At 55.5% G+C, this 22899-nt stretch overlaps 1 protein-coding gene across 2 annotated transcripts in view; it reads right to left on the reverse strand.

Moving 5' to 3' along the window:
• MOB2 (MOB kinase activator 2) overlaps positions 1-22638 on the reverse strand; it is a 63595-nt gene extending 40957 nt beyond the window's left edge. The window contains exons 1-2 of one of the 2 annotated variants that reach the window (XM_044749635.2): positions 22494-22568; positions 19262-19614 (exon numbers count right to left, since the gene is read on the reverse strand). Coding sequence is in view for 1 of the 2 variants with exons in the window: in XM_044749634.2 (XP_044605569.1) it covers positions 22494-22510 (17 nt within the window). In the remaining variant the exon portion in view is untranslated. Of the gene's footprint in view, positions 1-19261; positions 19615-22493 lie in introns of both variants that reach the window. The other variant, XM_044749634.2, reaches the window with a different exon arrangement.
• Positions 22639-22899: the final 261 nt, after the last annotated feature.

A 22899-nucleotide genomic window follows, 5' to 3' on the forward strand; every position in this document is an offset into this window, starting at 1 on the left:
CTGCAGCTGAGCTGGGGACCAAGGGAGGGTAGGGAAGCTCGACATCATGGAGGCGGGATGTCCTCTGTGCTCTGTCTGCACGATGGTGTCCCCAGTGCACAGCCCTGGGACTCATACTCTCAAACAATAATCCTCAGAGTCAGGGCTGAGGAGGAGGTGGGGTATACAGAGGCCTCTTAAACACACCTCCAGACCTCTCTGGCCCCTTCGAGGCTCCTAGGTGCCACCAATTTGGGAGCCATTCTGACGTCCCTCAGGTAAATCTGGCTCCCCCTGCTGGCTCTGGTTTCAGCTTCCCTGAGTCTGTGTTCCACTGGATCATCAGCTTTCCAACTTCCAAGATCTGTCTGCGGTCTCCTCTCCCATTCTTTGTTCCAGTGGGTCTTTGTCTCTCCAGAATTCCCTTAGCCGCCATTCCATAGGGCTGGGCAGGGAGTAGGTTGCATGCAGAAGTCCAGTCCACTCTATTCAGGCATCAGGGCTGAGTGTGTCACAGGTGTGGCCAGGTGGCCCCGGCTCCCCCTCTGTTGAGGGCCCACTGTGCTTTCTCCCTCCTAAAGGCCCTCACATGCAGCTACCTACCGAGGCCCACATCCCCTCTCTATCTGCCTGAGAGGTGACTGCGGGACATCTGAGCTATACCACAAGGCAGCCCGGCTGCTGGCCCCATGCCTTTCAATTGGTCTGTGCAGGACCCGAGGTCTCCGGGACATGAGGGCCCACTGGCATCATCAGGGGCTCTGCTCATCTGTTGGCAGGAATTCCCACCCAGCTCAGGCAGACACATGGAAGCGAGCCTTGCCCTGCCTGGACAGAACTGCGCTCCACTGTGGGGTCCGCTGGCCTCACAGGAAGTGCATCCTGACAGCCTGTCCTGAGCAGCTTAGCCCCTGCCCCACTTCTCAGGAGCAGCTCAGAAGAACCCCTCCCTTCATCCCCTATCCCCACCCTCACACGCCAAACAAACTCTGAGAAGTAAATAGTTAAGGTCAACTGTGCAGCGAAATGCAGAGCCTTCCTCTGGTGCCCCTTTGGGAAGGTGCTCAAACACCAATACCTAATGTGAGCCGCACACAGCCTGTCCTGGGCCTGGGGCCAGGGGACCCGCGCCTGTTCTCCAGAGCTCAGAGCTTGGCAGGAACCAAACATGGGCACAAAATGGACACATTCCCAAGGGCCATCCCCTGACAAGTACCACAAGGCAGTGTGGTCACAGACTGCCTAGATTCCCTCAAACGAAATTCCAGCATGAGGTAGAAGGTAAAATAAGTGAGGCCAGGAGTGGACCACTCGAGACAATAAAAGACCTTTCTCACCCACCAGACAGTGAGGCTGACACGCCGATGCCGCTGGCGCTGCAGAGACGAGAGTACACGCTCCTGTGGCCGCGGCGGGGAGCCCACAGAGCAGCAGGTCACCTTGTGGGGCACCTGCAAGTGGGTGTGGACGCATAAACCATACATGGCCTTAGGGGGTCACGCGCTCTCAGAGGCCTTGCTCTGAGGTCTCACGTGCGCACGCACATCTAGGATGGAACGGCCACTCTGGTCTTCGCCAGGCAATCGGTTCCTCCCAGTCAGGCCTATCCTCTGCCAGAGCTCACTCAGCGGGTGCGGCGCCCACATCCACCCAGCGGACCCACAGTGCTCGCAGCCCATGGTGGTGTGAGGGCAGCACAGCCACAGGGACTGTACTTCCACACCCACGAGGTCAGGCTCCAGAACGGCTTGTCACCGCTGTGATGCAGTAGCCTCTCCTGCACTGCTTAAAGTTCTTCTGAAATGTGATCACTGAGCTGTCCCTTGGCCCTTCCTGTGTGGTCCGCAGCGCCGTCTGGTGGACACAGCATGTCCTACTTGCAGCGCGACAGGGGAAAGAGGAGGTGGCTCTTCACATCCTGAAGCCCTGACAGGCTCCCTCCCTCTCTCCTCCTCGAGTTCTGGGAAGCCTGCCATGGCTCTGGACCTGCTGTCCCCACAACACACTTCCCCTCGGCCCTCTAGGTACCAGGGCCGGCGTGCCAGCTCGAGAGCCTGAGGTGGGAGGTCCTAAAGGGGGCAGGGAGGCGGGGTCAGCCCACTTCTTGGGGGCACCGAGACACACCCCAGAGGCCTTCATGAGCGGGCTCCGTGGTCTCCAGAGCAGAGAGTGGGCACAGCAATCCTGGCACCACCATCCCAGCCTCAGGACCCCAGGAAGCCACCAGATGACCTCCCTTTGCCTTGTTTTCCCATCTGTAAAATGGGAACACTGACCTCCAGTCTGCTGTGTCCTGAGTAAGCAGAAGACCCTGGCACTCTCGCAGGACCCCAGCCCACCTCCTGGATGCCCATGGGCACAGGAGGGCGTACTGCCCAAGAGGAGAGAGCCTGGGCCACCAGGAGCAGCCATGTGAGCAGCCACGTGCCCCGTGAGCCTCTGAACGATGTGAGGGCTCATTTTCAAAATTAACAGAACTGAAGTGATGAGGAAAACGAGAGCCTTCTGGCAAGCGTGGCTGTGAGTAGAAAAGTCGACTCCTTCTGCCATGCAGTGTCAAGAGCTGTGTAAACAGAAGGTGCCAAGCACTGGCTGCCTCCAAGGTGCTGCTACATCCGACTGACTACCCTTCTGTCACCCCAGGGGAGCAGTTCTGCACAGTGAGCACAGGTGAAGGATCGAGCAGGAAGAAATCCCCCTCTGGTGGCTTCTCCGGCATGGTCCCTGAGCCCAATGTGAGAAAACGCAAACGACACCGGAAGAACAAGGGAGAAGCCTGAGGGGGCCAGGCAGGGGCGCAAATCCAACAGGCCACACTCTCCTCTCTCCCTCAGAGCCAAGCTTCTGGAAAGCTCCGGCTTCAATCTCTGGCTCCACCTCTACCTTCCCTGAGGTTCAAACACAGGCCTGCCCCTCCACACAAGAAAACAGCTCCAGCTAAGGTCACCCTCAGCCCCATGTTCTTAAAGCCAACCTGTGATGCGGCTGACCGTGGGCCTCCAGAGGGACCACACCCACTCTGGGCTCCAGGTCCAGCTCCTCTTCTTGGAGCTCCAAGGGGCTCAGTCTTGCACCTGCTCTTCAGCTCTGCCCTCCATCCCCATCCCTTGGCTTCGCCAGGCCTCTCTGAACTCCTGGGGCAGCATGCCCACAGCCCACCTCGCAGCTCCATTCCACCAGGGCTATCGTGGCCCCTCAAGCTCCTGTGCTGGAAGTGCAATCAGGACGTCCACGCCTGCATCTCAGGAGCAAAATTACCCCCAGCTCACTCGTGTCCATGCTGTGCCTGGCCACCATCTGCACCACTTCCCGCCCCAAAGTGAAACCCACCATCAGTCCCCTGGGTTATTTCTCAAATCTGACCAGAGCACCCCGGAGCAGACTTGAGCACACTGGGCCAGCTCAACTCCAGAGCCCATGCCTCTCAGTCAGGAGGCAGCCTCCTACCTGCTCTGTGCCTGTTTCTGTCGCTATAAAATAGGGTCACAATGAACACCCCTCAAGGTGTGGGATGAGGAGGGAGCAGGAGTGCAGGTCACAGTCAGAGCTCAGGGTGCCCAATACCTGGTCCTCTCCATCTCCACCTCAGTCACCGCAAGCTGGCACTGCCACATGCTGGGACCCCAGAAGGTGTCCTAACTGGCCTCCTTCATCAGGTCCTCTCCATGCAGCACCTGCAGTAACCTTGGGAAAATAGCCGGGTCACGCTGAGCCTCTGACAGCTTTCCGATATGCTTGGAGAACACCTCAACTCTATGAGGCCACGTGAAACCCGCCCCTCCAGCCTTGCAGGGGGGCATCCAGTCGTGTCACCCGCTTCTTGCTCACCTGCCCTATGGCCTCCATCTGTCCTTCAGGAGATCTATCTCCAGCTCTGCTCCCTCCCCCCACAGCACCTAAGCTCCACTGCCTTAATCAGACTTTGTGTGATTCCATGGCGCCTTTAGTCTTTCCATGTGGTCGAGAAACAACAGCCCATTCAAAGCAATGGGCAGTCCTGGCACCTGGAATGTGGTCTCTAAAAACCATTTCCCAGGGCCACCCCGTGGCCAAGCGGTTAAGTTCACAAACTCCACTTTGGCAGCCTAGGGTTTCACCGGTTTGGATCCTGGACCCTCGTCAGGACCTAACACCACTCGTCAGGCTATGCTGAGGCGGCGTCCCACATAGAAGAACTAGAATGACCTACAACTAGAATATACAACCAGGTACTGTGGGGCTTTGGGTAAAAGAAGGAAAAAAAAGGAAGATTGGCAACATGTTAGCTCAAGGCCAATCTTTAAAAAAAAAGAAAGAAAATGAAAGGACATCCTTCAGGCAGAGAAAAACTGGCCACAGAGGGGAGTCAAAATTCCAGGAGAACTATGAAGCAAAGAAATGGTAAATTCACAGAAATTTTATATGAAGAAAATGTGCAAATTTAAATCAATACCAAGTCTACAAAACAATGGTAACATGGCGGCGGGGGGGGATCAAAATGCAGAGAATTAAGAAGCACATCAACACTGCCTGTAACTCAAGGGGAAGGGTAAACACATCTGCGTACCCTAGTATCTCGGGGACAGGAGGGAGGAGGACAGAGCCACTAAGGAGCATGAGACTGCCTCAGTTTGGGGCGCATGCCGTAAGTACCCTCTAATAGAAGGCAGGGAGTACGGAGGAAGGTGACTGAAGACAGGAACGACAATACACAAATTCAAAGGGAAGGAAGACAGAGAAGGCAAAACTGCCACAGGGCCCAAGGGGCACAAGCCGGACGCAAGGACCAGGCTGACACCTCAAGAAGTGCACCACACAGGAAATGCAGGGGGTTAACAGAAAGGCTGCTGACGTGCAATCCAGTGCCTGGAGCCCAAAACATGACAGACACGCAGTGTGCGGTCCTGAGGCTGGGGCGGCCCGGCCCAACTGCGATAAGCAGTGCCAGAGGGCGCCCCTCCTCTGGTTAGGAGCCGTCTGTGGCCCCTTTTGTGAGGCATCTGTACAACTCTCCTGTGTGGTCCTCTGTGGGACTCCCTCCTGCTGCGACCTTCATCAGCCATAGGCAGTGCACTGCCCGGTGGGCAGCTGGCCCTGTCACTCTCTGAGGGGTCTCTCCTGATGAACAGAGCTTCTTAATTTTCATGTACACCAAAACATCTGTCTTTTCTTCTAAAATTAGTACTTCCTGGTCCTATTTAAGAAATTTTTTCTTAACTCAAGGGTCAAGAACAGCATCTTCTATGTTATCTTATAGAGCAGTGTTGCCCAGAAGAAAATAGCACAAGCCATATATGCAAGCCACGTACGCAATTTTAGATTTTTCTAGTAGCCACATTAAAAAAGTAAAAGAAGGCCAGCCCAGTAGCCTAATGGTAAGGTTTGATGTGCTCCACTCAGCAGCCTGGGTTCGGTTCCCAGGAGTGTACCTATACCACTCCTCTGTCAGTGGCCATGCTGTGACAGTGGCGCACATAACAAAAAAAAGAGAGGGAAAGATTGGCAACAGATGTTAACTCAGGGCGAATCTTCTTCACCAGAACAAAAAGAAGAAAAGGAAACAGGTGAAATTAATTTTAATAATATATTTTGTTTAACCCAGAATATTGTCATGTCAACATGTACTGAATATAAAAACATTAATAACATTTCACATCATCTTTTCAAAATCCAGTGTATTGTATACTTTAGCACATCCCCCAAGCTCATGACCACACATGGTGTTGGACAGCACCACTTCAGAAGCTTTCACACTGACAACTGCATTCTTCCTGGCTCTACTATTCTTTGCATGGTGTGAGGTATGGGCTAAGATTTTTTTTAAATATATGGATATCCAGTTGACCCGGCACAATTTATTACAAAGACTGGCTATGTGTACCTTCTCTTTTCCCCTCTCACTTTATTCCTATTTTCAAAGAATCAAACTCTGGCCTTACTAAGTCTCTCTACTGAAGACTCACTTTCTGTTTCGGTAGCTTCTACCCACATCTTTATTTCCCTCCTCCTTTCTCTGGGTTTATGTTGCTGTCCCATTAGTGACTCAGAGGCTTGCTTCTTTTCTGATACGTGCATCGAAGGCTCTAAATTACTCTGGTCTATTTGCATCGCGAAAGTCCTGATAGGAGGTGTTTTTGTTATCTTTCAGCTAAAAATATTTTCTAATTTCCATTACAAATCCTTCTTGGTCCCACTGTTACTTAGAAGTGTCTCTCCTAATTTCTAAATATAGGGAGTTAGCCTATCTCTTTGTTGTTGACTTTTGGTTTGATTCCACTTTGGCCAAGAACATACTCTGGATGGTTTCAGTTCGCTGAAATTGCTGACGTTTCCATCAGTTTTTGTAAATGTTCCATGAATGCTTAAAGAGGGTGTGCAGACTGCCATTGCTTGGTTGACTATTCTCTAAATTGGGTCAAACATGTGAACAGTGGTTTTCAAATCTTTATGGTTAGGGTACAGCTAAGCCGAGGAGCTGTCACAAGGATGTGCAGGGCAAGTGGATGGGCTCAGCCTCCCAACACTTTCCTGGGGTCCCAGGCCAGCAGGGCAGCTCCATATCCTCCCCAGGGGCTATCCAGGGACCTCAAGAAAGCAGGCACAGGAGGAGAGGCAAAGTCAGGATGAACGTTTTTTTTTTTTTGCCTGAAAGTTTGTACCCTTTTACCAGCCTCTTCCTATTTCTCCTACCCCAGAGCCCCTGGCAACCACTTTTCTACTCTGTTCCTATGAGGTCAATTCTTTTTTTAGATTCCACATATAAGTGATACCATGCAGTATTTGTCTTTCTGTGTCTGGCTTATTTCACCTGGCATAATGCTCTCAAGGTCCATCCACGTTGTCACTAATGACAGGATTTCTTTCTTTTTAAAGGCTGAATAATATTTCATTGCATATATAGACCACATCTTCTTTATCCACTCATCTGTTGATGGACACTCAGGTTGTTTCCATATGCTGGCTGCTGTGAATGATGTTGTAAGGAACACAGGGTACAGATATCTCTTCAAGATAATGATTTCATTTGTATACATATGCAGAAGTGGGTTTGCTGCATCATATGGTAGTTCTATTTTTAATTTCTTGAAGAGCTTCCACATTGTTTTCCACAGTGGCCGCACCAGTTTACACTCCCACCAACAGTGCACAGGGTTTCCTTTTCTCCACATCCTCGCCAACACTTGTTATCTCTTGTCTTTTTGATGACAGTCATTCTGATAGGTGTGAGGTGATATCTCATTGTGGTTTTCATTTGCATTTCCCTGATGATTAGTGATGTTTAGCAGATTTTCACATACCTGTTGGCCATCTGTATGTCTTCTTTGGAAAAATGTCTATTCAGGTCTTTGCTCATTTTAGTTCCTCCTGTATTCTGGATATTAATCCTTTATCAAATATATGGGGTGCAAATATTTTGTCCCATTCCATAGATTGCCTTTTCATTTTGCTGATGGTTTCCCTAACTGTAGAGAAGCTTTTTTGTTTGAGGCAGTCTCACTTATTTTTGCTCTTGTTGCCTGTATTTTTGGTGTTATATCCAAAAAACTGCAAGACCGATGTCAAGGCACTTACTGCCTATATTTTCTTCTAGGAGTAATAGGATTTCAGGTCTTATATTCAAGTCTTTAATCCACTTTGAGTTGATTTTTGTGTATGGTGTAAGATAGTGGTCCAGTTTTCCCAACACCATTCACTGAAGAGACTGTCCTTTCCTTTCCCATGGTATACCGTTGGCTCCTTGGTCATGACGTGGCCCAGGGCGGGAATCCAGCTCAGGGCCCTGGCCCCTTGTGTGAGCGGGGCAGGAGCTCCACCAAGGCCCTCAAGGGCACCAGCTCCACCATCACGGCAGCAGTCTGCACCCTTGCACAGAGCCATCTCAGGAGAGTGAACATCTGTCGGTAGACCAAGGGCCCTGCCGCGTTCCTGGTGACAGTTCAGACCTCAGGGGACAGCAAACCACAAATGCTCCTCCTTAAAACCAAGAGTCCCTTGAGAAGGAGACAATAAATGGGAAAAACAGTACAGAGTGCAAAGCATCCCAAGAGGAAGCACAGCTTCCCCCAAACACCGTGGCTGCCTCTCCTACGGATCATTCCTGTGAAGAAAGCCAGAGTGAAGCACTGTGGCACTGATGACCACTCTCATAAAGAAACAGCTGCTCCACTTGGCCTTGGAGGAAGGACACTAAAGCCAACAAGGTCACAACAAGACGACATATTTACTTTTACATGAATTATAAATGCCAGAACTCTCACCAGAGCTCCGCTGAGCCCAGCACTTCTTCAGCCAAAAAGGTGGGAGGCCTTCTCAGCAGGAACAATAGAATGTACTTGAGAACAAAGATTTTCCTTATGAAGAGTTTCTAAGCCCCTACCGACAGCAATCATCTCCATAGAAGCCTCCAGGTCTCCACTCCAACAGTGCAGGAGCAGACGTCAGGTTGAGAAGCACTTTGCAAACAGCATCCCAAGAACCAAAGCACAAGTTGGAAACAAGTTCCCTCTGTAAGTGGCGCCATGGAGCTCATCCAGATGCCCTGCTTCCAGGAGGCAGGCAGCAGGCCAGGCAGGGAGGCAGCAAGGACAGCCTGCATGACTCCAAGCACGAACCACAGGACACACTCCCCATGCACTTGGCACCTCTCATACTCTCTGGGGCTAACGCACATCAGTCCCCCTGGAACCCGCAAACCTGACTGCAGTAACACCAGGCACCTTCTAGAAACCACGTCCCAGCCAGAACCACTCTGCAGGGCAGGGGTTGTGAGTGCCCTCCCACAATCTGTGCTGAGGCTCAGGGAGCAGTCAAGACTCCAAATTGCCTGACCTGCAGAATGCATGCTGACTGGGCTGACTCTTTGCCAGCGCCCCCTCTCAGGACCAGTGCCTGCTGGGCAGATGCCCCCCAGCCTTCACTGGGGCCAGCTGCGCATAGCAGGCTCAGGGGGCCCTGGCACCCACCTTCTTCCAGTCTAAGGGCCCGCTCCCTGCCCCTGACCACACCACGTACAGCAGCAGCTACCTGCGCGTCTGGGGAGAGAAGATGAAGCCCACTGCAAAAGGGAAGCATGCGTAACACAATTTATCATGGGGAGCAGGGCACAGGAAAGTCAGTCCAGCAGAACACGCTCCTCTCACAGAGGGAGAGAGAGCTGCCCCAGGAGACAGAGGCACTTGCCCTGCTCTCCTGTTGAAGCGGAGGTCCTCAACTGTGTGTGTGCGCGCGCACACACACACACACCCCCATGAGTGATCCTCAGGAAAACTCGGCAGCCTTGGGCCCTGTGCACCCTCTCAAGTCCCTCTAGCCCTTGGCCAGCACATTGTCTGTCCAGGACAAGGAAGGAAAGTCAGTGAGCGTGGCAACACCCCACAGTCCATCGCAGGAAGTAAGGGCACTTCCAGAGGACCACCGAGAGGATGCCAGGCTTTGGGAAGGGGTCACCTCTGCACCCCTCAGCAATGGGGAAGGAGTGATCACACGGCAGGACAGCCTATGGACGACCCACGGCCTTGGACAGCTTTTGGGCCTTTTTTGTTCATTTGTTACCTCCAACAGCGAGAGAGAACACAGGGGCAGCTAGACTGAGAAGAGGGTGGTGAGGGTCAATGCTCCACGGGGACGCCAGGGGGGCAGAGGACAGAGAGTGTGAGCCGCTGGGCAGCAGTTAACCACAGTTCTCTGATTCGGGACTGCTCAGGGCCCTGAGCTCCCATGAGGACCCTCATCTGGCTGCCTAAATTCATCCGGGCATCTCAGAAGACAAGTAAGTGTTCCTTGACACTTTGAGAAACTGCTCCAGGCTCTTCACGTGGCCCCGTGTCCACTGCCATCTCAACAGTCTCCACAGCCCCAGTGACCAGACACAGACCCAACAGGGCACCAGGCACGTGGGGGCTCCCAAACAGTTCACAATGCCAAGGGGAGCTAAATTTCTCACAAGAGAACGAACTCAATGGCACTCACAGTTCCAACAATTCGTGTGTGTATGTGCACACGTGTGTATGTGGAGGTTAGGTGGTGATGGTGAAGACTGTGAAGAAAATAAGGAACACAGAGAGGATCAGCCCTCACATAGCACCCAGGAAGGAAAAGCATCAAGCTCTGGGCAGTTCTTCTGGCCCTCCCCACACTGCGCCTGAGCCGCCCAATAGGTCCTGGAGCTCTCTCGGCCTGGACACAGGCACACGTCCACGCACATGGGCACACCCCACTGCACTTGCTGCCCACTGCTACCACTCTGGTCTCCTGGAATACAGATGGCCCTTGACTCCTCTGGGTTGCCTGGTCCAGCCATACCTGCTCTCTGCTTCGCTGTGGAATGAGTGCCCACAGGAAACACAGTAAGCCCAGGAGGGAGGCCGTGGAGATAGCCACCTCCTTGGGTTCTAGCATCTCCCACAGTTTCTGTCTTTGTTCTTACCTGTCTATTTAAGAATAAGCTCTGAAACCTTAGTATTTGGATTAATACCCTCAAAATATACAGACTCGAGCCAGTCATAAGAAAGCTGAATCACTCAGTAGAAAAGACCAGGCAGATGATTCACCACTGTCAACAAGGCAGAGATGTTCTCATAAAAGAGTAACACAGGGGCCGACTGGGGGGCAGAGCGGTTAGGTTTGCGCGCTGTGCTTCAGCAGCCCACGGATCGCCAGTTCAGATCCTGGCTTCAGGACCAGCACTGCTGTGAAGCCATGGTGAGGCGGTGTCCCACACAGAAGAACTGGGAACATGACGGGCCACACTCAGCTAGGCACATGCCACACATGTTTGAGAATCAAGAACCGAGCATGCTTACACCCAACATGGAGCTCTGCCTCCAGCCCCACAGCAGAGCCAGAGCCAGAGTGGCAGGGAAGGTGCTCTCCCCACCATGGCAGGCTTGCTCTTGTTTTCGCCCCCAAGGCGGATGGGCACTAGGCTGCATGCCCTCGGGGAGACCTGGCACTCGCATCACATTTGCTGAGGAGTAAATCAGGCCCCTGGCCGTCCCTGCAGGAAGAGGCCCCCCCGCCCCCAGCTGTCCCAGGACCTCAGGCTGACAGTTAAGGAGCAGACAGCCCCCCAGTAGAGAGCAGCCTTGGAATAAATACAGCCGCCCCTGGAGGCGTGTTTGTTTTACAAGCTCCAAGTTAATGAGTAGCTGGAACTGGTGAAAATCCCCACCTTCCTCAGCCTTCTGGAGGGGTCATCCTCTGCGCTCCTCTCCACTACCTCCAGCTCCCGAGGAACCCAGGGGACAAGCCGGAGGGGCCACAGTCACATCCAGAAGCCAGAGCCCACTTGGTGAGCTGGACCGCACAGATGGGCCCCAAGTGTGGATCAGAGGGGGACCCGCAAGAGGACTGAGCTGGCCACTGGCTCCAAGTCCTGTGGACGAGCCATGAGGGAGCTAAGCCTCCACCACAGAGTGTCCCTGGTTCTCGCCAAACCACCTGCTTGGTAACAACCAAAGCATCAGGCTGAGGCACCGGCCAACCCACTGCAGCCACAGGCCAGCGTCCCCACGGCCTCCGCAAAGGCCTGCCTGGGGAGAAGGTGGCAGCCCTTTCTGGAACCACCACTGTGAAATTGCTGCCTTTTCACCAATCGCCTACAGTACGCTGGGTCCTTCCACGCTGCCCTCATGGTTGGTGGGGGGTGGGGCTGGAGAACGAGCAAGGAGGGGCCCCCAAACCACTCAGCCTTCAGGCCCCATGCTTATGGCACTGACAGCAAAGTGGCCAGTAGAAGTGGTCAGCCAGGATCAAAGACAAGCCCAACATCAGATGGTAACACCCCTCGCTGCTCCCTTGAGAAGCTGCCAAAATGAGTAAGCCCAGGGTGAAGAGCACACGTGTGCATCCCGAAGCCAGGCTCGGGTGGACTGCTCGGCCAGCAGGAGGGCCAAGCTGTGGAGACCGTGCCCTCAGGCACCCCTTACTTGGGATCAGACACCTCCATGCAGGCTCATGGCCTCATTCTAAAGCCAAGTGTCCCCTTTAAGAGGCCGCCCGCAGGCAGGCAAGGGCACTAGGCATGGCCTCGGCTCAGAGACCTTTCCACCTCACCCTGGCACTGCTCATCACATGCCGGATTCCCGCAGCAAGCCAGGACAGGGAGGGGAAGAACAGACAGAGGGGAACAGAAAGGCAGCAGGGAGAAACAAGCAGCATGCAGGGGCAAACCCTGAGGGAAGGGAGGCGAAGCCAGGCAGGACCTTGGCCCTGGGGTGACCAAGGAGGGCCTCCTGGGGGAGGGGGACTTGGGAGCAGGAGCCTGGCATGGGACAGCCACCTCGGAGTCCCCCAAGGAGAAGCATGATGAGAACCGAGAGAGAAGGTGCATCTGTGTGCAGAGGGCCTGGACCTCCGGGCTGCCACATCGCAGGGAGGTAACAGCCAATCACCGTTTCAAGCAGGAGAAGGCACATCAGAGCCCTGCTGTGGGAAAAATACTCCACCAAAAAGGTTAGAGGAAGGAGGGCCAGGAAAAGAGGGCTGCCCTAACTCATGAGAGGGAGAGATGAACAAGGCGGGCGCCCAGAGGGAGGAGGACATTCCTTTAAAACACTACGAGAAAATGACGATGCTAACAAAAAGCCACTCTCAGGTAGAGGCCAGGCCAGCACCGGCCCGGCCTCCACACAGCTGCTCTGGGACTCCCCTGCGGGTACCAGGAACGGACTCTCAAGAAAGAAGGCAACAGACCACAGAGAGTAGGGCCACAGCACTCCACATCTTCGATTACAAAGGCAGTCATGCCTTCGATACCTGGTGCTATGGGTGGACAGATGTGGGAGACGACACGAGGGGTGGCCTGGCAGCTCCCACGGCACAAAGGTGCACGCAGGAGAGCAAATGGGTTGTGCCAGTACCACCCTGGGGTCAGTCTCAGCTTTGGGGGGGCTTCTGGCAGGGGAGGGCAACCGTGCCCCATGATGTCCTACCAGCTTAGGCCCCACGAGACCAGGAACGGGCAGGTCACAGATGGAAGACACTGTGTACATGGGAATGGGATCAGGCAGCCTCCAGCGAGTGCCAAGCCCCTGACCTCTTGCCCTCTGCCCAGCAGTCACCCTGAAAAGCCAGACCAGCCATAGAACCCCCAGGCTGTGGTCCAAGCACCAAACACCCTCCAACCACGTTGTGGAGAAGCACCAACGCCACAGGGCCGAGAGCAGCCACTCCTACGTGGTGACGAGTTGTCAGACCGGGCTCTCATGAGGGATCAGGTCACAATGGCTAACCCCTCTCGACAGCAGTACTCCAAGAGCCCGGCAGAGGTGACAGTGACAAAGTGAGGTGACAGGCAGGACGACAGCCTGGATGAGCTCAGGGCTGCAGCACAGCTGAGGTTCTCAGTGAGAGGGAAGGGGGCCAGGGCTGTGCAGAGCACCTTGTACTCCAGGCCTTGCCTGACCACCTGCCCCTCCTGCTATTGCAGGCACTCTGCATGCACGCAGCCGCTCAGCCAACACATGACGTGGGGCATGGGGGAGAAGGCAGGAGAAGGACGACTTCCCCCAGGCATTTTCAAGAGGGAATTATAGGCAGAGAAAGGAGTTCTCGACCAGCCTGAGGGGACGGAGGGCCCTCTCCACAACAGCCTCCCGCCTGCAGACATCTCACAAAATCCCACAAGAACTCAGTGCACTTCTCAGACAAGGATGCTGAGGCTCAGGGAAGTGAAGCAGGTTGCCTCATGAAGCTGTAGAGTCAGGATGCAACCCCAAACCATCTGGCCCATATGCCCCACCCTCTTAAACACCTTCTGTGCAGAACAGTAGGTTTACCTGTGCTCTTGACCTTAACTACCTGACCTGCCACTCAGACAAAAGGCCCCGAGTTGTCATGGACACTTGGACTCTCGGTAACAACTGACCCAGTGTTCCCACACATGTCTGTCTATCTGCAAATGGGGCTACCAGCAACCCTCCCTTTCCCCACACATGAGACCCTCCAGAGAGAGGCAGAGTCTGTCCCCTATCACCCCAGTCCCACCCCCGAATCTGGGCGGCTCTGTGACCTGTCTGACCAACAGTGGCAGAAATGACACTCTCGTCTTCCGGCAACTTCCACTGTGGCCTGCCTGGTGTGAAGGTTCTCCTGCTAGGGAGGCCACAGGGAGAGCCCCAGAGCCACGGTCCCCCCAGTGTAGTCCAGGAGCTCGATTTTAATTTCTAAAATGGTAAATATTGATGGGTACGCCATATACAAACTCATTAATTTTTAAGAATGTAAGAGTCTTGAGACCAAAAACCTTGAGAACCCTGCTCTAGACTGTGAAGAGTCATGTGGAGAGAGACCACATGGGGAAAACCAGGGGCCAATTCAGCCATCCGCGTGAGGCCCCACCCATCAACCTGGTCCTCCAATGGAGCCACTGAGATCTGTGGATGATTTCACAGCCACAGACGCCTCCCCAAGCCCAGGTCAGGAACTGCTAAGACAGCCCGCGAAGAGAGCTGTGTCTATCTGACCCAGTGGGGCCAAGCCCGCAAGCCCCCAGGACAATGCGGAACACACACCTGCAAACTGGCCCAGCCAACCGCGCTACTGCCAGGACTGACAGGGCGACCATTCGGGCGATGGCGAGGCCCCATCAGGCCACCACTGGGGCTTGCACTCAAAAGGGCGCGTCTCGGGGAGGTTGGGCAAGCTGCGCAGACCATTCAAGCATACCACACGCAGCAGAAGCCACAGAGTCCCCTCCCAGCAGGGCTGTGCATATACAAGTGTCCAGAGACAGAGCTAGGAGTTATACACATAAAACTATTAGTTCACAGTAGTATTTCCAATTTAACCTCAGGGTTTTATTTTACATTGTATCTCTTTAACATCGAAACCTTGGCTGTTGCTGACACTGACATACTTGTTTGTTTTAATGTACAATACTCATAAATTAGTTCTCAAGTCATGAGACCAATACTACTTTCACCACAGCCCTCCCGAGGAGTCAACCTGTCCTTAGAGTCTCCCTATGCCTGCACACGCATGTGCGCTTGCACACACAGCACGCAGTCACAGCTGTTTGAGGTGCTGGTCGGAACAGTGCTTTTCTCTCTGTGGTTATCAGTACACTTGTGAGGTTCGTTTGTTCCTGCTCTCTTTTAGGTTTTGCTCCCTCTCTTTCTCTACTCAGTTGACACAAGAGCCAACTTAAACGAGCTCCCACAACCCACGCACCCAAAATAATCAAGACCATAACAGATTGTAAAATATTGGAAGAATAAAAAATTCACAAGTCATTGGTGATATGGGGGGCAGAGGACACACTTCCTTCTAGGATGCAACTAGTCAACCCCCCCTTACATCCACGTGGCAAGTTCTCTCACTTCTCTAGGTTTTAGCTCAATGGCATCTTCTCAAAGAGCCTTCCAGAGACCCCTACTAAAATGGCTCTCCCGCTCCCACCTGCATCGCTTCCACCGGCATCGCTTCCACCTGCCACACCCCTACTCCTTACTTCCCGTCCACCTTTAGCACGGCAGCTGCCCCAGGCAAAGGGCCCCCATCTTTGTTCACAGCTGCCTCCTGAGTGCTCAGAATAGTGTCTGCAGACAGTATGCAGCACACATCAGAGGTCAGAGAGCCTCTGGCTCACACTCTACACTTCACAGCACCATTTATGACAAAGTGCCTTATTGCACGTGACACCAGAAGAACACGTGACAGCATGGGAATTCAAGGCATGCTGGGAGGGAGACCCCAGAGCAGCTCCCCCACAGCAGTGGACCCAGGCCCAGGGCTGACACAGACAAGCTGCACCCAAGTTCATCTTACACCCCAGAGGTCACTCCCAGGCACGCCCATCTGGCTCCCACAGGGCCACCCGGCATTTTCCACACTCTGGGGCCCAGTCCCAGCAGAGCAGGGGCTCAGTGGGTACGGGCGATGAAGGCCAAACACCGAAACAAAGAGGCTCCAGAGGTGCTGCTCCTCAGGGAGCACAGGCTGCTGGCCCAGGGCCAGCCTGGCACGACAGTGGGAGGGGATTCTATCGACCCTGAGAGGAAGATGGTGCGCCTCTCTGCTTTCCAACTTCAGCCTGCCTTTTCGGGGCAGAAACTGCATACCCCTGTGGGAGCTCCCTGCCTTCATCCACACGAAAACACTCAACCAACACTGACCACAAATCGCCACCACTACCCAAGACAGCAGCAACGGTCCAAACAAGCAAATGAAAAGGTGTAACAGGCAGTAACTACATCCTATGTTATTCCTGGGATGTACACACGACTGCAGGCAAGGACAGAACAAACACTCCACCCCAGACAACTGTGCCTATCGGCTCCCTCGTGCGAGCAAAGGAAACCTTCCTCAAAGAGAAGGAAACCAGGAGGTGACAACATGCACATGGCCACAGCCCAAAGCCACACGGTTCCAGTGAAAACAGTAGCACGGATCACACATGGCCTAGACTTCCCGGCCACCAACTCCTCCTTTTCTCTCTAAGCTTCCACATTTTATCCTCCAGTTTCAACTGTTCCTGCTTCCACGTTCCCAGGCACTGTCCTAGGGAGCAGCACTGAACTCCAATGGGTGTGCTCCATCCAGGAGAAATCCTGTGCAGAAAGAAAAACAAACACTGCGAAGACAAAGAATGGGAGGCACTCCTGCCAAGTCAGGCAGGAACAGCACACGCCACCTCCTCTTCCGTACAGGGCTGACGTGGGCAGGAGGAACGGCACACAGAAGTCCCCATCAGGCACCGAGGCCACCTCCCAGACTAGCTCCCAGGGCTGATGCACGACCCAACAAAAGTCCAGAGGGTGCCTGGTCCAGCATATCCACACCTGGGCTCAGCCTCCCTCACGTGCCACACAAGCACATTCACGACAAAACCAGGGACATGGGGTTTGGCCTGCCTAAGTTTCCAGGACCACTGCAAGAACATAGGAAATGCTGGAGCAACAGGACATCGACATGGAGTCCCCACCAAGGTGGCCTCCTATATCCACCTTCCCAAACCACGGCAGAGGCCATGGGAAAGACCATGGCTCCCTCCCAGAGGAGGTTCTGGAGCTGACAACGGCCTTGTTGTACCAAGGGAACCCCTCCCAAGCCAAGACTAGCTTGTGCCAACAAGACCTGGCAGCAAGCCCCCCAGCATCCTGGGGAAGAGGCCTCGGTGGGCAAGCATCAGGCAGCGACGCTCAGTGGTGAGAACACCAGCACTGAGGCCCGCAGCAGAGGGCGAGCACTCCAGGCTGCAGCTCGTCTCAGAGCACCTGCAGCAGGAAAGGCAGCCCTGCCTACCGCCAGCCCCCTGCCCACTCCCTAGCAGAGCTGTTATGTGGCACCGCGAGGGAGTCCCCGTCCTGCCAGTCTCCGGTCAGCAGCACAGCTTCGAGGACACTTTGCCAAGGGTTCCCAGGAGACACTGAGTGCGGGAGGACAAGTGAGAAACGATGTGTTGCTAGGAGTGGCCCAGCAGAGGTGTTCGTTCCACAAAGGGCTCCATATGAGGGCTCCGTGAGGTGGCTGGGAATGCAACACCAGCCAGGTCAAACATGGCAGCACACCAGGCCCAAACGATTGCCACGGGAGGGTCCTCCTGTGTTCTTGCAACCACAGGTGCCAGGGGTCCCTGGTGGAGGACAGTTTTTCCACTCAGGCCTCTGTGCCTTTGCACATGCCATTCCTTCTTCCTGGACCACAATCTTTCCTCCTTTACACTTGGAGAATTCCTACACATCCTCCTATACGACCCAACTGAGCCGCCCCCTGCTCCAAGACACCCTTCCGGCCTGGCCTCCCCGACCCAGCTCTACCTCGGTGACTCCTCCATGCTCCCACCGCCGTGTCCACCGCCCTCCTTCACCAGCGTGAGCGAGCAGAAGCTGTGTCTTCTCCATCTTGGAAGCTCTGATCCCCAGCTCAGGGCCTGGCCCATGACCGACGGCAAACGCAGTCAGGACCTGTAGGCGTCCTCGGCTAAAGAAGTGGTCCAGCTCGCTGTCAGAATAGGCTGGGTCACGGCAGCACCACTCACAGTTGGCAAAAAGCAGGAACTACGCAGACATCAACAGAGAAGCAGACCACACACATCTCCACACAAGGGAGGATCACTTGGCGATGAAAAGGACGGAGGGCTGACACACGCAACACCAGGATGAACTTTTACAACACCAAGCTAACTAGTCACAACAGACCCCATGTCGTGATCCCATTTCTACGAAGGGCCCAGAATAGGCAAATCTAGAGACAAGGTAAACCAGCGGTTGCCCGGGGCGGGGGTGGGAACAGGGAGTGACTGCTGATGGACACAACGTTTCTTTTGCGGGTGATGGCGACTAAACTGTAGTGATGATCACACAACTCTGCAATTTACTAAAACTACTTAACTGTACACTTAAAACAAGTAAACTTTATGGTATGTAAATTATACCTCAGTAAGGCTGTTTAAAAAAACTCTAGAGACTCAAGCAAGTTCAGTCTGGGTCCCCCACAACCAGATTCGATTGTCGGCCACCAGCAACATCCTCCCGCGAGCACAAAGAGGAAGAAAAACAGTCATCACACCCATTCAGACCCCTGCAGACACATGGCCACAGGATTTTATCTCCTTCGCCTGAGCACAAGACTCCTGCAGGCAGAGCCAGACAGGCCAGAAGGCGCTGCAGCCACTGAGCAGACACCTGTCAGCCGACCACGAGCACCAATGGCCACGCACTCCGCAGTAAGTCGCCAACACTGGACGTTTATTGCCCTGCGCCAGAGCCAGAAAGCTCTAAACTACCCCTCACCGACCTCATTTGCTGCGTGGCGAACAGGAGGACGCCGACATCCAGGGAGCACGCAGCCCCAGAAAGGGGGCCTGCTGGTGTGCGTCTGCCCCCATCCCGGCTGCGGGCCCAGGCTGGAGGGTGGGCATGTCCCTGCAAATTCCACCTGGGGGGGCCCCACCCAGGCCCAGCAGGAGGGCCAGTTTGCTCCCACCAGGCAGAAGTGCATTCCCAGATTCTCCAAAGCTCCTGGATTGTGCCTTCCCGCGGGGAAAATTTAAGCTGCACTTTTATCGTTCTCTCACAAACACCTAACACTGCCAGTTACGGACAGGACAAAAGTCCTCCCTAAACAACCGAGCCCTGTGCAGTGTGGCTCCTCACGGTCCCAGACCACGTGGAATCTGATGTCGCTCACGCAGCCGCTCTTCTGGGCTCACTTCCTTCACAGTGGCAAGGGTGGGACCCTGTCATCCACTGGCCACAATGGAAAGCGCCAAGGACAACAGGGGTGGACTACACAAGAAGTGGGGGCCCTTTTCACATTAGAAATGACTCTTTGCAAAAAGAAAGAAAAAATTACTACACACCTACTTTAACGGCAGCTCAAGGCCAAGCAGAGGAAGTGCACAGTAAGACAGATGGGTGCCAGTGACACCTCTCAAAATTCTCCTCCAAGTAAGTCCCAGCAAACCCCAGCAGCAAGTCGGGACACGCTGCGTTCCTTCTGGCTTCCCCAAGCAGGCTTCCTGCCGGACCTCCCTTTCCTCAGACGCGGCTGGGGGAGCTGAAGGTAAGGCTGCCGCTTGCTCAGCAAGGCCTTTCAGAGACAGGGAAGACGGGGCTCTGTCCGCACACGGTACACCATTCTTCTCGTTGTGGCAGGCTCCAAAGGAAGGAGGGAGCACTCTTTGCTCCTACAGCTGAGTCCACGCCCTGTCACCTGAGGTGAATTAATGCAAGGAAACTCTTTCTTTAAAAAAGAACAAAAAACACTTAAAACATTAGAAGAGAACCGTATTCCAAACTACCTGGTTGACACTGAACTGTATGAACTAACAAAAATATCAAGAAATAGTAAAAATAACACATTTCCTCAATTCTTCCAGCCTGAAACGGTTAAAAGATTACCGGCCAACTAAAACCCCAGCACTGAGCACGCAAAAGATGTCCGCAGGAGCGAGCTCCTTCACACCCCGATGGCTGGCTCTCCACATCAGGGGCCGGGACGCATCCCAGGTCTCTGCTGCTCGCTCACTCGGCAGTCGTAAGTCTAGGCCTCAGCGTCTTGACATCTTACAGCAGATGCTCAGTAAACATGTGAGGGACAGAGGGCACCTGGGCCCTCCCGACGCTGGCATCCTAAGACACCACCTTGAAAACAATCTCTTGAAGAAAACCAGTACTTGACTACTGAAATTATATCACTTTTTTTTTTAACAGGGGAGGTGGTTCACAGCTAAAGAATTGTTAAAGAATTCATGATTGACAACGTCTAATACGCAATCCACTAAATCTAAAAACACAGGTACAAAGATAGCCAAACTCCATCCCAATCCCTCTTCTGAGATCTCAGTGCCCTTTAGCAATTGCCTACTTGACAGCCAGGCAGCAGCGAATGCCCCTTCCTGCTAGGGCCCAGGGAAGCAGCAGCTCCGAGCCTTGTCCCTTGCAGAGCTGTCCTCCTGCAGCACCTGGACCAGCTTCCCCAGCAGGGGCCCACGAGGCAGTGCTTCACTGACCTTACCCAGATGACTGCCTGGTTACCAAAGTCCTGACAAGGGCCTTGAGAACCAGCCCCCTTAACCCTAACTATGGTTAATTTCTGGGTATTCCAATGATGACAGGGAAGTCCAGAAAACACAGACCTCCATCAGTTTAAAAGTCAGACTGCTGGTCAGTTTCCAGGCAGTGCCTGCTTCTCATGGGCCCCCATGTAATAATCACACACAGACACAACACAATCAGCTGCTTCCTCAGCAGCTCAGCCGACAGGCTGGTCCTCCTGACACAAAGCCTGCGAACTCAACTCACCCAGTCAACAGTCTACTGCTCTGAAACAGACTCACTGGGGGCTAGGTTGCCTCCAACGTGGTCCCTCCCCATAAAGGCAGAAAGCAAGTGTCTACAACTCGACACAAAGCAAACACAGCTGTTGGCCCTAAACTCCCGGCCCGTGGGTTACAAAGGCCTCCCACAAACATCTCTCCAGGCCAAGAGTAGCCAGCATTCCCAGCGCCACCTCTACCCCCCAGCTTATCCTCCTGCATCTCTCCGCGCTGCAGGCACTCCAATTCCCCTTCCACAGACGGCTCTGAAAGAGCAGACCACCTGAAGTCACACAGCCAACAAGCAGCAAGGCTGGGAGGGCAGTGCCGTCTCTCCAAGGAGCCAGACCAGCCGTCCCGCTCCGTGGCTGATCCCCTGCATGACCCACAGACGCCCCGACCCCCGCACTCTGGCTCCGGGCCTTCCCCCGCCACACCTGGCACCTCTCTTGGGCTCTTGGTTCATCCCTCGCGGTGATGTCTCCCTGGTCCTCCCCTTCACCAGACTCCACCCAACCTGCAGTCAAGGACGGCTCTAACTCACCTCCTTGGGTACCCGGACAGCACCCTCCACTCTGCCCTACACCCAAGACAGCCGGACAGACAGTGAAAGAAGCCACCGCTCAGACCTCTCACCTCCCTCCAGGACTGCAGCGTCTACATAAGCCCTCCTGCCAGCCAGAAGCCAAGAGCACCCGCTCCCCTCTCCCACCCGAGCCCTGGAAGAGCCACCCTGACCCGGGAGGGGTACTGCTAAGATCTGGGCCAGGCACGAATGTAGAAGGACCACGCTACCCCGTGAAAAGGTCCTGCCCTTCTTGTTTCTCAAAAAGAAAAACGTTAAAGAAAAGATCACTTTAGCTTGAAAAACTTTTTGAAGACAGCGTGACTTTCTGCTCGTTCCTCTAACTTCCAGCAAACTAAACACAAAAGCAAACGGGAGAGCAAGCCCAGCCCGCTGCCCCCGTTCCGAGCTTCCTTCCGACTCCACCCTCCGGCCTGCCGGCCCGCGGCAGCGCGGTCGCGGCGACGTCTGGCCTCGCCCACGGCCGCCGCCCCACCCCGCCAACCTGCCTGCTCGCCTCCTCGCCCCAGCCCGGCGGGCGCTTTAGCAAAGTCGACTTGCTTGGCTTCTCCTCCCTCGTTTGGGGGGAGCTGTCCGGCGCCGGCGTTAAAGTTATTTCCTCCAGGAGCAAGCTCCCGGCAGCGGCCGGCGCGAGCCGCACCCCGTCAGACCGCCCAGCCACCCGACACCCAGCCGCGAGGTGCGGCCGCCGGAACCGGGGCGCGGAGCTCAGCGCGAGCGCCGGTCCTGCCCAGGCGGGCGCCGCCCCGCGCCCGGCGCCCGGTGCCCCGTGCCCATGCGGCTCCCGCGCCCTCGCCCCTTTCCGAGCCGCTCCCGCCCGGCTCCCCGGCCCCGGCCCCGCGCCGAGGAGCTCCGATCGGCGCCCCGCTCCCCGCCCCGGCCCGGGTCCCCACTCCCATGCGGCTCCCACGCCCTCGCCCCGCTCCAGGCTGCTCCTGCCCGGTCCCTCGGCCCCGGCCCCGCTCCGAGGAGCTCCGTCCCCGCGCTCCAACCGGCGCCCCGCTCCCCGACCCCGGCCCCGCTCCGAAGAGCTCCGACCGGCGCCCCGCTCCCGTCCCCGTCCCCGTGAAGACGCCCCTCGCCGGCCCAGCCCGCTCCGCCCGGCCCCGTGCCCTTGACCGGTGCTGCCCGCGGCGCGCCCCGGGGACCCCCCGCGTCTGCGGCCCGCCCGCCGGCCGCCCGACTCACCCCATGAGCCAGTCCATGGCTGCGCGGGGCCCGCCGCGCCCGCCGCCCGACACGCTCGGCCCTCAGCCCGCGGCTGCGGCGCCGGAAGTAAACACTCGCTCGCGCACTCCCACACGCGCGCCGCGAGCGCCGCAGGAAGTGACGCATCCGCGCGCCGCCTGCTGGGTAACGTAGTCCCCGATGCTCGGCGGCCCCGCCCACCGCGCGCAGGCCCCGCCTGCCCCGCCTGGAACCTGACCTTCTCTGTCCCCTCACGCCCGGACCGTCCCCTCACCCCCGAGCCGTCCCCTCATGCCCGAGCGGTCCCCTCACCCCCGGACCGTCCCCTGACGCCCGAGATGTCCCCTCACCCCCGGACCGTCCCCTCACCCCCGAGCCGTCCCCTCACCCCCGGACGGTCCCCTCA

This window comes from Equus asinus, chromosome 17 (assembly GCF_041296235.1).
Source record: "Equus asinus isolate D_3611 breed Donkey chromosome 17, EquAss-T2T_v2, whole genome shotgun sequence".
Taxonomy (NCBI): Eukaryota; Metazoa; Chordata; class Mammalia; order Perissodactyla; family Equidae; genus Equus; species Equus asinus.